Source organism: Procambarus clarkii, chromosome 13 (assembly GCF_040958095.1).
Source record: "Procambarus clarkii isolate CNS0578487 chromosome 13, FALCON_Pclarkii_2.0, whole genome shotgun sequence".
NCBI classification, from domain to species: Eukaryota; Metazoa; Arthropoda; class Malacostraca; order Decapoda; family Cambaridae; genus Procambarus; species Procambarus clarkii.
Window position 1 is genome coordinate 955,098 of NC_091162.1, and position 19,472 is coordinate 974,569.

Here is a 19,472-nt window from a genome sequence, read left to right on the forward strand (position 1 = left end):
GTCGGTAGCTTTCGGTGGAGAGAAGGTAGGCGTCCAACACTGCTTGCTTCAGGGTCTGGTAGTCATTCTCAGACGCTAAGGTACTGAGAGTAACTGCAACTCTACCTGTAAGATGCACTCTGAGAAGGGTAGACCATTGGTCAGCAAGCCAGCTAAGTTGATTAGCTAGGGTCTCAAAGGTGATAAAAAAGACATCGATCTCTGTCTCAACGAATGGTGGCATTAACTTACTTGCATGGGAGACATTGAAACTTACGGGAAGACTAGCGGTAGCTTGCTGGCGTTGAGTGAGGTGTGTAGTCTCCAACGCGAGTTCTTGTTGACGACATTCTATAACCATATCCGCTTGCTGTTTGTCATGCTCGCGTTGTATCTCCAGGTGGCGTTGTTTTGCTTCAAGCTGTACTCGCTCACGCTCACGAAGTATTGCATTCTCCCGTTCCTTGAGGGCCGCCTCTCGTTCTTGTTCTTCTTTCCTCAAGGCAGCTTCTCGTTCTCTTAGGGCCGCCTCTCTTTCTTGCTCTTCTTTCCTTATTGCAGCTTCCTCTTTTCTCTGCTCTCTTTCGAGCTTGGCGAGTTCTAGTTTGAGTTTCATAGTTGCCAAATCAGGTTTATCTGCAATAGAGTAAGTTTCGTGAGTTTCAGAGTCAATTTTCCCTTCATCTAAGAGGTGATCCATGATTAGGTTATGTATTTCATTTTTGTTGGCTCCATGGGGAACATCTCGTTGATACTCGTGTGCAAGAGTTTGTAATTCAGTCCTCTTGGCACGACACAAGGTCCCTATTTCACCTGCTGGATCGTTACGGAAAGCTTGGAGACGAAACATGGTGAAAGATAGCAAATAAATGTACACGAATATAGTTGTGATATGGTAAGTGTCAGTAGCAGGATAACGTGGCAACTGGTAACTAGCCTGTGGAATTTTAATCTTTAACAATTAAAGTTAATTATAGGATGGTAAATGATTAGTCAATCAAAATCGCAGGAAATCTTGTACCCGGTACTCAATGTAAGAGGATAAGGGCAAGAAAATCCTACTAAATAAATGAAACTGAGTTTCTAAAACAAATGAAACATTTAATTGTTCCAAAAGTGAATAAGGTAGTCCAAGAATGTAGGCATACCTTGCCGATTCTCTATAGGACATAAGCAAGGGTTTCCCACTAAATGAAATATGATACTTACAGAATTAGTGAACTTTGTGCTCTGTAAAAAGAAAGCTAATTCCCTACTTAAGTAAATATCATCATCTCTGACCGACGTGTAGGGGTGCGAGTGTCAACTGGTGACGAGAACTGCTGCTGAGGTCCCAATTCAGCAACAAAGTCCGTGCTAGAGGAACTATGGCCCTCTTTATCCTCCTTCGGTCGGATTGCAGAAGATAGGATGCTTTGACCCGGAGACAAATCAAAGTACCAGGGTACCAAAATGATGATCTGCCGATAATATGAGAAATATCCTAGGGACAAAAGGTGGTAAACACTAGTAATAACACGGAGGGAGAGATGACCAATTAAGAGAATGACTGAGGCCTCCAGTCACCACGTAATCCAAAGTTATCTCACACTCACCATATGCTACTCTCGGAATGCACAATACACACAGCACCATATAAATATAAAAATTAATGATAATATTGAAAAGTTACTTTAGCAAAGTGAAGTACGCTTACCACAAATTGACGTTCTGGTACTAGTACCTGAGTGAAGCTCCTAGGACAGGCCCCCATAAAAATGTGACGGAAAAGTGTTGGAGTATTGATGTTCGGCAGTCCTCCAATGGCAGATGTCAAAGCCTGGTCACACTTTAAACAAAATTATAGACTGCTTGCCTGTTGTCTGTGGTAAGTTAGAGGGAGGAACACGTAAAACACAAAGTATGAACAATGAAACTTTAATATATTTACTTTAAACATAAATGAAAATAAAGACAAATCTCGGGAAATTAAAATTCAATGAAAATAATAAAGAACTGCAAAGACAATGTGAAACACAAAATTACAATGTTAAAATGGTGCTGAGAATATCCGCTATGGCTGAAACCTCCCTTCGTATACGAGCTAATGAGCTAGTATGCAAGAGAGAGATGTCAACGCTAAGAGCACAAGGAATATTCTGCAGTTGATAGCTGGTCAGGCTCAGACGTCGACTCGGGTAGAGGGCACTGAGGTGCCGTGTGCAGGTGCGCGGCTGGCGAGTCACCAATCAGAAGCAGGCAAGCTGGTGAAGGATAGTTAGCTGGTTTGATGACGAGCCGGCGTGTGGAGTGGGGGGAATTGGGTACGTTTTGCCTCCTGGTCAAAACGTTTTGTGCTACCGGTGATGTATCTTGAATGTAGCATCTTATACTTGTATTTTGGGACGTAACTTGAAGTAGGGAAGAGCAGGCTCAATCTCTCTTGAAAGAGATTATCGTCACAAAATATATATATATATATATATATATATATATATATATATATATATATATATATATATATATATATATATATATATATATATATACATATATATATATATATATATATATATATATATGTATTTTATTAAATATGACCGAAAAAGTAAGATTAATAATTCTAACACGAATTTTCTCAATCTTTCGTACATTATGCTTCACTGTTGGAGGTAAATCAAAAATCACTTCTCCAAAATTCATTTTTATTTCTAGTCTGACGCGACACGGGCGCGTTTCGTAAAACTTATTACATTTTCAAAGACTTCACAAATACACAACTGATTAGAACTAGCGTTTCCCTGATTTTATATCTACATCTGAGTGAGGTGGGAAGGGTGATGTGGCATTACATTTGAGTAAGGTGGGAAGGATGATGTGGCATTAGAGGATATTAATAGGGTATTAAAAGTATCAACACAAGACAGAACACGAAACAATGGATATTGAATAGAAGTGTTTGTAGAAAGCCTATTGGTCCATATTTCTTGATGCTTCTATATTGGAGCGGAGTCTTGAGGTGGGTAGAATATAGTTGTGCAATAATTGGCTGTTGATTGCTGGTGTTGACTTCTTGATGTGTAGTGCCTCGCAAACGTCGAGCCGCCTGCTATCGCTGTATCTATCGATGATTTCTGTGTTGTTTACTAGGATTTCTCTGGCGATGGTTTGGTTATGGGAAGAGATTATATGTTCCTTAATGGAGCCCTGTTGTTTATGCATCGTTAAACGCCTAGAAAGAGATGTTGTTGTCTTGCCTATATACTGGGTTTTTTGGAGCTTACAGTCCCCAAGTGGGCATTTGAAGGCATAGACGACGTTAGTCTCTTTTAAAGCGTTCTGTTTCGTGTCTGGAGAGTTTCTCATGAGTAGGCTGGCCGTTTTTCTGGTTTTATAGTAAATCGTCAGTTGTATCCTCTGATTTTTGTCTGTAGGGATAACGTTTCTATTAACAATATCTTTCAGGACCCTTTCCTCTGTTTTATGAGCTGTGGAAAAGAAGTTCCTGTAAAATAGTCTAATAGGGGGTATAGGTGTTGTGTTAGTTGTCTCTTCGGAGGTTGCATGGCTTTTCACTTTCCTTCTTATGATGTCTTCGATGAAACCATTGGAGAAGCCGTTATTGACTAGAACCTGCCTTACCCTACAGAGTTCTTCGTCGACTTGCTTCCATTCTGAGCTGTGGCTGAGAGCACGGTCGACGTATGCGTTAACAACACTCCTCTTGTACCTGTCGGGGCAGTCGCTGTTGGCATTTAGGCACATTCCTATGTTTGTTTCCTTTGTGTAGACTGCAGTGTGGAAACCTCCGCCCTTTTCCATGACTGTTACATCTAGAAAAGGCAGCTTCCCATCCTTTTCCGTCTCGTAAGTGAAACGCAGCACGGAACTCTGCTCAAATGCCTCCTTCAGCTCCTGCAGATGTCTGACATCAGGTACCTGTGTAAAAATGTCGTCAACATACCTGCAGTATATGGCCGGTTTCAAGTTCATGTCGACTAAGACTTTTTGCTCGATGGTACCCATGTAGAAGTTTGCAAACAGGACACCTAGGGGAGAACCCATAGCGACCCCATCTACTTGCTTATACATGTGCCCATCCGGGCTCAAGAAGGGTGCCTCTTTAGTACAAGCTTGGAGTAGTTTCCTCAGAATACTTTCTGGCATGTCAAGAGGAGTACAGGCTGGATCACGATACACTCTGTCGGCTATCATTCCGATTGTCTCGTCCACAGGTACGTTGGTAAACAGCGATTCTACGTCCAACGAGGCTCTTATCCCTGTGGCCCGTGCGCCCCGCAGTAAGTCCACAAATTCCTTTGGAGACTTCAGGCTGAAGGCGCAAGGAACATAAGGAGTCAGCAGGCCGTTGAGTCGCTTCGCCAATCTGTACGTGGGTGTGGGTATCTGGCTAATGATTGGCCGAAGTGGGTTTCCAGGCTTGTGCGTCTTGACATTTCCATACGCATATCCAGGTTTATATTCCCCAATGATCTTTGGCAGGTGGAGTCCGGATTTCTTGGCGTTCACAGTTTCGATCAGTTTGTTGACCTTTGCTTTTAATTCGGCTGTAGTGTCCTTCGTTACCCTTTGGAACTTAGTTTGGTCAGAGAGTATGATGTTCATTTTCGCCAGATATTCGTCTTTTTTAAGAATGACATATATTGGCGACTTGTCACCTCTCCTGACAACTATCTCCTTGTTCTCACGAAGGCTTTTAGCTGCCGCTCTAAGCTCGGGGGACAGTATGGTGCTTCTGTAGTTGCCTCGATTCTTTCCTCCTTCTGCAATAAGTTCTGCTTGTAAGGTATCTTTGGTAGTGACCTTCTTTTGTGTCTCGAGGTCGAATATGTCGTCCAACAGAATTTCCAACTCCACTTTCCGGGCCATTTCACTCGGTCTGGACATAACATGACAGTTTATGCCCAGATTTAGGAGAGTGACTTGGTCCTCAGTGAGGTTAATTCCTGCAAGGTTCAGGAAGCCATCTCTTGGTCGTGGAATTGCCATAGGTCCTCCATATAATGTTGTTAGTTTCTTGATAATCCTTGTTTCAGTGCTGAGGTGATGTTGGTCTGTGAGGATGTCGAGGTGTTGTTCAATGCGGGTACGGATACTATGGTCGATGTTGCTATTTCTCCACTCGTTTGTAGCATGAAGTAGTTGCGTTTTTTTGTCTTTGATTTCATTCTCTGCCTTGTATATCTGATCACGAATCAGATCCTGGCGATATTTTATCGTGAAGGCTTGATTCCTTGCTGCTGGGTCGTGCACTTTAACATTAGTATATTTTGGTAGCAGTCTTTCCTGTAGACATATTTTATTAAATATGACCGAAAAAGTAAGATTAATAATTCTAACACGAATTTTCTCAATCTTTCGTACATTATGCTTCACTGTTGGAGGTAAATCAAAAATCACTTCTCCAAAATTCATTTTTATTTCTAGTCTGACGCGACACGGGCGCGTTTCGTAAAACTTATTACATTTTCAAAGACTTCACAAATACACAACTGATTAGAACTAGCGTTTCCCTGATTTTATATCTACATCTGAGTGAGGTGGGAAGGGTGATGTGGCATTACATTTGAGTAAGGTGGGAAGGATGATGTGGCATTAGAGGATATTAATAGGGTATTAAAAGTATCAACACAAGACAGAACACGAAACAATGGATATTGAATAGAAGTGTTTGTAGAAAGCCTATTGGTCCATATTTCTTGATGCTTCTATATTGGAGCGGAGTCTTGAGGTGGGTAGAATATAGTTGTGCAATAATTGGCTGTTGATTGCTGGTGTTGACTTCTTGATGTGTAGTGCCTCGCAAACGTCGAGCCGCCTGCTATCGCTGTATCTATCGATGATTTCTGTGTTGTTTACTAGGATTTCTCTGGCGATGGTTTGGTTATGGGAAGAGATTATATGTTCCTTAATGGAGCCCTGTTGTTTATGCATCGTTAAACGCCTAGAAAGAGATGTTGTTGTCTTGCCTATATACTGGGTTTTTTGGAGCTTACAGTCCCCAAGTGGGCATTTGAAGGCATAGACGACGTTAGTCTCTTTTAAAGCGTTCTGTTTCGTGTCTGGAGAGTTTCTCATGAGTAGGCTGGCCGTTTTTCTGGTTTTATAGTAAATCGTCAGTTGTATCCTCTGATTTTTGTCTGTAGGGATAACGTTTCTATTAACAATATCTTTCAGGACCCTTTCCTCTGTTTTATGAGCTGTGGAAAAGAAGTTCCTGTAAAATAGTCTAATAGGGGGTATAGGTGTTGTGTTAGTTGTCTCTTCGGAGGTTGCATGGCTTTTCACTTTCCTTCTTATGATGTCTTCGATGAAACCATTGGAGAAGCCGTTATTGACTAGAACCTGCCTTACCCTACAGAGTTCTTCGTCGACTTGCTTCCATTCTGAGCTGTGGCTGAGAGCACGGTCGACGTATGCGTTAACAACACTCCTCTTGTACCTGTCGGGGCAGTCGCTGTTGGCATTTAGGCACATTCCTATGTTTGTTTCCTTTGTGTAGACTGCAGTGTGGAAACCTCCGCCCTTTTCCATGACTGTTACATCTAGAAAAGGCAGCTTCCCATCCTTTTCCGTCTCGTAAGTGAAACGCAGCACGGAACTCTGCTCAAATGCCTCCTTCAGCTCCTGCAGATGTCTGACATCAGGTACCTGTGTAAAAATGTCGTCAACATACCTGCAGTATATGGCCGGTTTCAAGTTCATGTCGACTAAGACTTTTTGCTCGATGGTACCCATGTAGAAGTTTGCAAACAGGACACCTAGGGGAGAACCCATAGCGACCCCATCTACTTGCTTATACATGTGCCCATCCGGGCTCAAGAAGGGTGCCTCTTTAGTACAAGCTTGGAGTAGTTTCCTCAGAATACTTTCTGGCATGTCAAGAGGAGTACAGGCTGGATCACGATACACTCTGTCGGCTATCATTCCGATTGTCTCGTCCACAGGTACGTTGGTAAACAGCGATTCTACGTCCAACGAGGCTCTTATCCCTGTGGCCCGTGCGCCCCGCAGTAAGTCCACAAATTCCTTTGGAGACTTCAGGCTGAAGGCGCAAGGAACATAAGGAGTCAGCAGGCCGTTGAGTCGCTTCGCCAATCTGTACGTGGGTGTGGGTATCTGGCTAATGATTGGCCGAAGTGGGTTTCCAGGCTTGTGCGTCTTGACATTTCCTCGACATCCTCGCAGACCAACATCACCTCAGCACTGAAACAAGGATTATCAAGAAACTAACAACATTATATGGAGGACCTATGGCAATTCCACGACCAAGAGATGGCTTCCTGAACCTTGCAGGAATTAACCTCACTGAGGACCAAGTCACTCTCCTAAATCTGGGCATAAACTGTCATGTTATGTCCAGACCGAGTGAAATGGCCCGGAAAGTGGAGTTGGAAATTCTGTTGGACGACATATTCGACCTCGAGACACAAAAGAAGGTCACTACCAAAGATACCTTACAAGCAGAACTTATTGCAGAAGGAGGAAAGAATCGAGGCAACTACAGAAGCACCATACTGTCCCCCGAGCTTAGAGCGGCAGCTAAAAGCCTTCGTGAGAACAAGGAGATAGTTTTCAGGAGAGGTGACAAGTCGCCAATATATGTCATTCTTAAAAAAGACGAATATCTGGCGAAAATGAACATCATACTCTCTGACCAAACTAAGTTCCAAAGGGTAACGAAGGACACTACAGCCGAATTAAAAGCAAAGGTCAACAAACTGATCGAAACTGTGAACGCCAAGAAATCCGGACTCCACCTGCCAAAGATCATTGGGGAATATAAACCTGGATATGCGTATGGAAATGTCAAGACGCACAAGCCTGGAAACCCACTTCGGCCAATCATTAGCCAGATACCCACACCCACGTACAGATTGGCGAAGCGACTCAACGGCCTGCTGACTCCTTATGTTCCTTGCGCCTTCAGCCTGAAGTCTCCAAAGGAATTTGTGGACTTACTGCGGGGCGCACGGGCCACAGGGATAAGAGCCTCGTTGGACGTAGAATCGCTGTTTACCAACGTACCTGTGGACGAGACAATCGGAATGATAGCCGACAGAGTGTATCGTGATCCAGCCTGTACTCCTCTTGACATGCCAGAAAGTATTCTGAGGAAACTACTCCAAGCTTGTACTAAAGAGGCACCCTTCTTGAGCCCGGATGGGCACATGTATAAGCAAGTAGATGGGGTCGCTATGGGTTCTCCCCTAGGTGTCCTGTTTGCAAACTTCTACATGGGTACCATCGAGCAAAAAGTCTTAGTCGACATGAACTTGAAACCGGCCATATACTGCAGGTATGTTGACGACATTTTTACACAGGTACCTGATGTCAGACATCTGCAGGAGCTGAAGGAGGCATTTGAGCAGAGTTCCGTGCTGCGTTTCACTTACGAGACGGAAAAGGATGGGAAGCTGCCTTTTCTAGATGTAACAGTCATGGAAAAGGGCGGAGGTTTCCACACTGCAGTCTACACAAAGGAAACAAACATAGGAATGTGCCTAAATGCCAACAGCGACTGCCCCGACAGGTACAAGAGGAGTGTTGTTAACGCATACGTCGACCGTGCTCTCAGCCACAGCTCAGAATGGAAGCAAGTCGACGAAGAACTCTGTAGGGTAAGGCAGGTTCTAGTCAATAACGGCTTCTCCAATGGTTTCATCGAAGACATCATAAGAAGGAAAGTGAAAAGCCATGCAACCTCCGAAGAGACAACTAACACAACACCTATACCCCCTATTAGACTATTTTACAGGAACTTCTTTTCCACAGCTCATAAAACAGAGGAAAGGGTCCTGAAAGATATTGTTAATAGAAACGTTATCCCTACAGACAAAAATCAGAGGATACAACTGACGATTTACTATAAAACCAGAAAAACGGCCAGCCTACTCATGAGAAACTCTCCAGACACGAAACAGAACGCTTTAAAAGAGACTAACGTCGTCTATGCCTTCAAATGCCCACTTGGGGACTGTAAGCTCCAAAAAACCCAGTATATAGGCAAGACAACAACATCTCTTTCTAGGCGTTTAACGATGCATAAACAACAGGGCTCCATTAAGGAACATATAGTCTCTTCCCATAACCAAACCATCGCCAGAGAAATCCTAGTAAACAACACAGAAATCATCGATAGATACAGCGATAGCAGGCGGCTCGACGTTTGCGAGGCACTACACATCAAGAAGTCAACACCAGCAATCAACAGCCAATTATTGCACAACTATATTCTACCCACCTCAAGACTCCGCTCCAATATAGAAGCATCAAGAAATATGGACCAATAGGCTTTCTACAAACACTTCTATTCAATATCCATTGTTTCGTGTTCTGTCTTGTGTTGATACTTTTAATACCCTATTAATATCCTCTAATGCCACATCATCCTTCCCACCTTACTCAAATGTAATGCCACATCACCCTTCCCACCTCACTCAGATGTAGATATAAAATCAGGGAAACGCTAGTTCTAATCAGTTGTGTATTTGTGAAGTCTTTGAAAATGTAATAAGTTTTACGAAACGCGCCCGTGTCGCGTCAGACTAGAAATAAAAATGAATTTTGGAGAAGTGATTTTTGATTTACCTCCAACAGTGAAGCATAATGTACGAAAGATTGAGAAAATTCGTGTTAGAATTATTAATCTTACTTTTTCGGTCATATTTAATAAAATATGTCTACAGGAAAGACTGCTACCAAAATATACTAATGTTAAAGTGCACGACCCAGCAGCAAGGAATCAAGCCTTCACGATAAAATATCGCCAGGATCTGATTCGTGATCAGATATACAAGGCAGAGAATGAAATCAAAGACAAAAAAACGCAACTACTTCATGCTACAAACGAGTGGAGAAATAGCAACATCGACCATAGTATCCGTACCCGCATTGAACAACACCTCGACATCCTCACAGACCAACATCACCTCAGCACTGAAACAAGGATTATCAAGAAACTAACAACATTATATGGAGGACCTATGGCAATTCCACGACCAAGAGATGGCTTCCTGAACCTTGCAGGAATTAACCTCACTGAGGACCAAGTCACTCTCCTAAATCTGGGCATAAACTGTCATGTTATGTCCAGACCGAGTGAAATGGCCCGGAAAGTGGAGTTGGAAATTCTGTTGGACGACATATTCGACCTCGAGACACAAAAGAAGGTCACTACCAAAGATACCTTACAAGCAGAACTTATTGCAGAAGGAGGAAAGAATCGAGGCAACTACAGAAGCACCATACTGTCCCCCGAGCTTAGAGCGGCAGCTAAAAGCCTTCGTGAGAACAAGGAGATAGTTGTCAGGAGAGGTGACAAGTCGCCAATATATGTCATTCTTAAAAAAGACGAATATCTGGCGAAAATGAACATCATACTCTCTGACCAAACTAAGTTCCAAAGGGTAACGAAGGACACTACAGCCGAATTAAAAGCAAAGGTCAACAAACTGATCGAAACTGTGAACGCCAAGAAATCCGGACTCCACCTGCCAAAGATCATTGGGGAATATAAACCTGGATATGCGTATGGAAATGTCAAGACGCACAAGCCTGGAAACCCACTTCGGCCAATCATTAGCCAGATACCCACACCCACGTACAGATTGGCGAAGCGACTCAACGGCCTGCTGACTCCTTATGTTCCTTGCGCCTTCAGCCTGAAGTCTCCAAAGGAATTTGTGGACTTACTGCGGGGCGCACGGGCCACAGGGATAAGAGCCTCGTTGGACGTAGAATCGCTGTTTACCAACGTACCTGTGGACGAGACAATCGGAATGATAGCCGACAGAGTGTATCGTGATCCAGCCTGTACTCCTCTTGACATGCCAGAAAGTATTCTGAGGAAACTACTCCAAGCTTGTACTAAAGAGGCACCCTTCTTGAGCCCGGATGGGCACATGTATAAGCAAGTAGATGGGGTCGCTATGGGTTCTCCCCTAGGTGTCCTGTTTGCAAACTTCTACATGGGTACCATCGAGCAAAAAGTCTTAGTCGACATGAACTTGAAACCGGCCATATACTGCAGGTATGTTGACGACATTTTTACACAGGTACCTGATGTCAGACATCTGCAGGAGCTGAAGGAGGCATTTGAGCAGAGTTCCGTGCTGCGTTTCACTTACGAGACGGAAAAGGATGGGAAGCTGCCTTTTCTAGATGTAACAGTCATGGAAAAGGGCGGAGGTTTCCACACTGCAGTCTACACAAAGGAAACAAACATAGGAATGTGCCTAAATGCCAACAGCGACTGCCCCGACAGGTACAAGAGGAGTGTTGTTAACGCATACGTCGACCGTGCTCTCAGCCACAGCTCAGAATGGAAGCAAGTCGACGAAGAACTCTGTAGGGTAAGGCAGGTTCTAGTCAATAACGGCTTCTCCAATGGTTTCATCGAAGACATCATAAGAAGGAAAGTGAAAAGCCATGCAACCTCCGAAGAGACAACTAACACAACACCTATACCCCCTATTAGACTATTTTACAGGAACTTCTTTTCCACAGCTCATAAAACAGAGGAAAGGGTCCTGAAAGATATTGTTAATAGAAACGTTATCCCTACAGACAAAAATCAGAGGATACAACTGACGATTTACTATAAAACCAGAAAAACGGCCAGCCTACTCATGAGAAACTCTCCAGACACGAAACAGAACGCTTTAAAAGAGACTAACGTCGTCTATGCCTTCAAATGCCCACTTGGGGACTGTAAGCTCCAAAAAACCCAGTATATAGGCAAGACAACAACATCTCTTTCTAGGCGTTTAACGATGCATAAACAACAGGGCTCCATTAAGGAACATATAATCTCTTCCCATAACCAAACCATCGCCAGAGAAATCCTAGTAAACAACACAGAAATCATCGATAGATACAGCGATAGCAGGCGGCTCGACGTTTGCGAGGCACTACACATCAAGAAGTCAACACCAGCAATCAACAGCCAATTATTGCACAACTATATTCTACCCACCTCAAGACTCCGCTCCAATATAGAAGCATCAAGAAATATGGACCAATAGGCTTTCTACAAACACTTCTATTCAATATCCATTGTTTCGTGTTCTGTCTTGTGTTGATACTTTTAATACCCTATTAATATCCTCTAATGCCACATCATCCTTCCCACCTTACTCAAATGTAATGCCACATCACCCTTCCCACCTCACTCAGATGTAGATATAAAATCAGGGAAACGCTAGTTCTAATCAGTTGTGTATTTGTGAAGTCTTTGAAAATGTAATAAGTTTTACGAAACGCGCCCGTGTCGCGTCAGACTAGAAATAAAAATGAATTTTGGAGAAGTGATTTTTGATTTACCTCCAACAGTGAAGCATAATGTACGAAAGATTGAGAAAATTCGTGTTAGAATTATTAATCTTACTTTTTCGGTCATATTTAATAAAATATGTCTACAGGAAAGACTGCTACCAAAATATACTAATATATATATGTATATATATATATATATATATATATATATATATATATATATATATATATATATATATATATATATATATATATATATATATATATATATATAGGAGAAAAGCACACAGAAACTGTATTGGAGGGGACCTACATTCCCTCCAATGCGTTATGTGTGGTTTCCTCCGAGGCTATGGGTCCCCCTTCTTCCAGCCATAGGTGGTACTCCCTTCCCTATATATATATATATATATATATATATATATATATATATATATATATATATATATATATATATATATATATATATATATATATATATATATATAGGGAAGGGAGTACCACCTATGGCTGGAAGAAGGGGGACCCATAGCCTCGGAGGAAACCACACATAACGCATTGGAGGGAATGTAGGTCCCCTCCAATACAGTTTCTGTGTGCTTTTCTCCTACCACCCCCTTCCCTTTTTTTTCCCTTATTGTGTATTTAAAGGTTACAAAACATACAAGACAAATGCCTAAAGGTTATGGATCTCTTGAAGCTCCTCCGCTTCTGGACAGGAACCGAGGACGCAGCAAGCATTTCCCCTCTGGATCGCCACACTGAGACGCTGAAACAAAAAACTGGAAGCCCTTGGGTCTCTGGTGACGTCAATGAGCTTGGAACCCAATTCCTTGAGAAATCCCAAGGCACTCTTGCCCCATGGGCCATGCGTCTCAGACGCTATGGGAACAAAGAGGTATTGACCTTCCAGTCGCCTGTACTTGAGTGATTTTGCTGTTTCCCTGTGGTTGGCCGCCCCACCTGCTTGATCAGCTCCGAAGTGTACATAGGTGTCAGCCAGGGTGGATACACATGTGCAGTCCCACACCAACTGTCTACCCTCCTTCCATGAGTATATGGTGATGCCATCAGGGCGAAGTGCGGGGAAATCCGGGTTTTGGACCCCTAGGATGCGAGGTTCTCTCTCCGCTGGGCACCCAGCTGAGACGAGGCTTCTCTTGATGATGTCATTGACCTCGCTGTGTCTTGCATGCCAGCCCTTTGTGCTTCCGCAATGCAACCCATGCAGTCCGTATTGGTCTGCTTCCACCCTGTTGCAAATACACTTGTATTCAGTGTGAATTGGGGCACCAAGGCGGAGGGCCACTGCTACACGAAGGGATTCTGGATCAAGGCGCGTGCCCATTGCTGACATGGGTACTTCCAGGAGGAAGTCTCCTGCATGGGGGGCACGCACTGCTCTGAGGCGGGCTTTCTCCTTGTCTAATGTTGCGACGCTGAGCATGGCATCAGCTACTTTTTCCACTAGAGGGTGGTCCCAGCCGGACTGTTTGTGTTGTTTTGTTGGCTCTATAATGGTGGCTGGGGCTGCAAGAACATCCCACTGATTTGAACATTCAGTGAAAGCAGGATCGTGTATTCCTGCTGAATCTCTCAGGGTTGCTGGTAAAATATCTCTGACGAGGTCGTGCGATGCATGAGAGGAGGAAAGGAAGGCTGGTAGAGCAATTTGGGAGGCTGTGCGGACACCAAGGCCGTTGAGTCTTATAGGAAGGGTTGCCTGCTCCCACTGAGAGTCGTCCAATGGCAGGTTCAGGACTTTCACCAGCATGGACCTCAGAAGGGTGTCATACACATTTAACTTAGGGCTGCTGTAGAATGGAGAACATCTCAGAAAGTAGGTCAACTTAGGGAGAGACAGGCATCTTGTAAGGAGAAAGAGAGCATCATGGGCATCAATCTTGTCAATCCTGTCCAGCATTCTCTTTAGGTCAGTGATTTTTGCAGTCAGGACCTCCTCGATTGCTCGTGGGCCAATGGGGGCACCCAGGAGAGTGCAGTCCGGTGGCTCGACAACGAGAATGTCTGGAAGAACATTTTGTATTTGCCCAGTGATGTCTGGGTTGCGGGAGATTATTTCACATTTGGATGCATTGAGAATGAGGCCTAAGGCTGCTCCCTGCTCCTGGATTTTCCTTATATCCTCCAAAATGGTTTCCGGAGTTCCAGCTAGAGTGCCATCATCCAGGTACCAGATGTTTAGCTCGCTTGTCAGACTATCAGTGACCTCTTTGATAGCTAGGCAGAAAAGGAGGGGGGCTAAGGGGTCACCTTGTTGGACACCTTCACAGGAGTTTATTTCATGCTCCCCAAAAAGAAGCTTAGAGTCCCCACTGTAGCACGATCGGATGAATAGGTAAAGGGGACGGAAATGGTTGTGTACAGCCCTGAGGACAACGTCTCGTCTGACTTGATTGAAGGCATTTTTGAAGTCAAGCTTTACTAGTGCCTTCTGGTCCGGGAGATCAGCAATGTAAGCCCGCACTGCATGTGCTGCAGCTTCACAACCTAGGGGAATCTGAATCTGACGCTGAGAAGTGCGTTCTGGCTACTAGGTACGACATATATATATATATATATATATATATATATATATATATATATATATATATATATATATATATATATATATATATATATATATATACATATATATATATATATATACATATATATATATATATATATATATATATATATATATATATATATATATATATATATATATATATATATATATATATATATATATATGTCGTACCTAGTAGCCAGAACGCACTTCTCGGCCTACTATGCAAGGCCCGATTTGCCTAATAAGCCAAGTTTTAATGAATTAATATATTTTCTCCAATTTTTTTCTTATGAAATGAAAAAGCTACCCATTTCATTATGTATCAGGTCAAATTTTTTTTATTGGACTTAAAATTAACGTAGATATATGACGGAACCTAACCAACCCTACCTAACCTAACCTAACCTATCTTTATAGGTTAGGTTAGGTTAGGTAGCCAAAAAACTTAGGTTAGGTTAGGTTAGGTAGTCGAAAAACAATTAATTCTTGAAAACTTGGCTTATTAGGCAAATCGGGCCTTGCATAGTAGGCTGAGAAGTGCGTTCTGGCTACTAGGTACGACATATATATATATATATATATATATATATATATATATATATATATATATATATATATATATATATATATATATATATATATATGTCGTACCTAGTAGCCAGAACGCACTTCTCAGCCTACCATGCAAGGCCCGATTTGCCTAATAAGCCAAGTTTTCCTTAATTAATATATTTTCTCTTATTTTTTTCTTAGGAAATGATAAAGCTACCTATTTCATTATGTTTGAGGACAATTTCTTTTTATTGGAGTTAAAATCAACGTAGATATATGACTGAACCTAACCAACCCTACCTAACCTAACCTAACCTATCTTTATAGGTTAGGTTAGGTTAGGTAGCAGAAAAAGTTAGGTTAGGTTAGGTTAGGTAGGTTAGGTAGTCGAAAAAACATTAATTCATGAAAACTTGGCTTATTAGGCAAATCGGGCCTTGCATAGTAGGCTGATAAGTGCGTTCTGGCTATTAGGTACGACATATATATATATATATATATATATATATATATATATATATATATATATAATATTATGGACTGAAGAGCCGCTGTGTCCCTCCACACACAGTACTACCACTACACATTCTCCTCCACACACAGTACTACCACTACACACTCTCCTCCACACACAGTACTATCACTACACACTCTCCTCCACACACAGTACTACCACTGCACACTCTCCTCCACACACAGTACTACCACTACACACTCTCCTCCACACACAGTACTACCACTACACACTCTCCTCCACACACAGTACTACCACTACACACTCTCCTCCACACACAGTACTACCACTACACACTCTCCTCCACACACAGTACTACCACTACACACTCTCCTCCACACACAGTACTACCACTACACACACTCCCTCACACACAGTACTACCACTACACACTCTCCCCAACATACAGTACGACCACTAAACACAATCCCCCCACACAGTACTACCACTACACACTCTCCCCAACATACATTACGACCACTACACACTCTTCCCCACACACACAGTACTACCACTACACACACTCTCGCCCACACAGTACGACCACAACATACTCTCCCAAACACACAGTACGACCACTACACACTCTCCCCAACATACAGTACGACCACTAAACACAATCCCCCCACACAGCTCTACCACTACACACTCTCCCCAACATACATTACGACCACTACACACTCTCCTCCACACACACAGAACTACCACTGCACACACTTCCCCCCCACACAGTACTACAACTACACACTCTTCTCCCACACAGTACTACCACTACACACTCTCCCCCCACACACAGTACTACCACTGCACACACTCCCCCGCCCCACACAGTACTACCACTACTCACTCTTTCCCCACACAGTACTACCACTACACACTCTCCCCCACACACAGTAGTACCACTACACACTCTTTCCCTACACAGTACTACCACTACACACAGTTCCCAACACACAGTACTACCACTACACACTCTCCCCCACACACAGTACTACCACTACACACTCTCCCCCACACAGTACTACCACTACACACTCTCCCCCTGACACAGTACTACCACTACACACTCTCCCCCACACAGTACGTCCACTACACACTCTCCCTCCATACAGTACGACCACTACACACTCTCCCTCCACACAGTTCGACCACTAGACACTCTCCCTCCATGCAGTACGACCACTACACACTCTTTTCCCTAACAGTACGACACCTACACACTCTCCCCCACACAGAACGTCCACTCCACACTCTCCCTCCACACAGTACGACCACTACACACTCTCCCCCACACAGTACGTCCACTACACACTCTCCCTACACACAGTACGACCACTACACACTCTCCCTCCATATAGTACGACCAATACACACTCTTCTCCCACACAGTACGACCCCTACACACTTTCCCCTACACAGTAATACTACTACACACTCTCCCTACACACTGTACGACCACTACACACAATACGACCACTGCACACTCTCCCTCCATATGGTACGACCAATACACACTCTTCCCTCACACAGTACGACCCCTACACACTCTCCCCTACACAGTAATACTACTACACACTCTCCCTACACACAGAGTACGACCACTACACACTCTCCTCCACACACAGTACTACCACTACACACTCTCCTCCACACACAGTACTACCACTACACACTCTCCTCCACACACAGTACTACCAGTACACGCTCTCCCCCACAGACAGTACTACCACTACACACTCTCCTCCACACACAATACTACCACTACACACTTTCCTCCACACACAGTACTACCACTACACACTCCCTCACACACAGTACTACCACTACACACACTCCCCCACAGACAGTACTACCACTACACACTCTTCCCCCGCACAGTACTACTACTGCACACACTCTCCCCCCACACAGTACTACCACTACACACACTCTCGCCCACACAGTACGACCACTACACACTCTCCCAAACACACAGTACGACCACTACACTCTCTCCCCAACATACAGTACTACCACTACACACTCTCTCCCCCACACAGTACGCCCACTACACACTCTCCATCCACACAGTACAACCACTACACATTCTCCCCCACACACAGTACGACTACTACACACTCACCCCCACATACACTACAACCACTACACAATCTCCCCCACACACAATACAACCACTACACACTCTCCATCCACACAGTACAACCACTACACACTCTACCCAACACACAGTACTACTACTACACACTCTTCCCAATACACAGTACTCCCACTACACAATCTCCCCTCACACAGTACGTACACTGCACACTCTCCTCCACACAGTATGTCCACTACACACTCTCCTCCACACAGTATGTCCACTACACACTCTCCCCCCACACAGTACGACCACTACACACTCTTCCCCCTACACACTCTCCCCCCACACAGTACGACCACTACACACTCTCCTCCACACACAGTACTACCAGTACACACTCTCCTCCACACACAGTACGACCACTACACACTCTCCTCCACATACAGTACTACCACTGCACATTCTTTCCCTACACAGTACTACCACTACACACAGTTCCCAACACACAGTACTACCACTACACACTCTCCCCCACACAGTACTACCACTACACACTCTCCCCCACACACAGTACTACCACTACACACTCTCCCCCTGACACAGTACGTCCACTACACACTCTCCCTCCACACAGTACGACCACTACATACTCTCCCCCACACTCAGTACTACCACTACACACTCTCCCCCACACAGTACTACCACTACACTCTCCCCCACACAGTGCGTCCACTACACACTCTCCTTCCACACAGTACGACCACTACACACTCTTTCCTCACACAGTACGACCCCTACACACTCTCCCCCACACAGCAATACTACTACACACTCTTCCTACACACAGAGTGCGACCACTTCACACTCTCCCCTACACACTCTCCCCTACACACTCTCCCCCACACAGTAATACTACTACACACTCTCCCTACACACAGAGTGAGACCACTACACACTCTCCCCATATGCAGTACGACCACTACACACTTTTCCCCCACACACAGCACTACCACTACACACTGTCCCCTACACAGTACTACCATTTCGCACTCTTGCCGACACAGTACTACCACTACACACACTCCCTATATGCAGTACGACCACTACACACTTTTCCCCAACACACATGACTACCACTACACACTCTCCCTATATGCAGTACGACCACTACACACTTTTCCCCAACACACATGACTACCACTACACACTCTCCCCCACACACAATACTACCACTACACACTCTCCCCCACACACAATACTACCACTACACACACTCCCTCCCCCTCACAGTACTACCACTACTCACTCTTCCCCCACACAGTACTACCACTACACACTCTCCCCCCTCCACACACAGTACTACCACTACACACTCTCCCCCACACACAGTACTACCACTACACACAGTTCCCAACACACAGTACTACTACTACACACTCTCCCCCACACACACAGTACTACCACTACACACTCTCCCCCACACAGAACTACCACTA

The 19,472-nt window shown here is 44.1% G+C and overlaps 1 protein-coding gene across 1 annotated transcript in view; it reads right to left on the bottom strand.

Annotated features, from left to right (window-relative positions):
- The window catches only part of LOC138364521 (caldesmon-like), a 70,780-nt gene that overhangs the window by 49,428 nt on the left and 1,880 nt on the right, over nucleotides 1-19,472 (bottom strand). Inside the window, exon 2 of the mRNA XM_069324174.1 lies at nucleotides 415-615. Coding sequence (XP_069180275.1) covers nucleotides 415-615 — 201 coding nt within the window. The remainder of the gene's footprint in view (nucleotides 1-414; nucleotides 616-19,472) is intronic.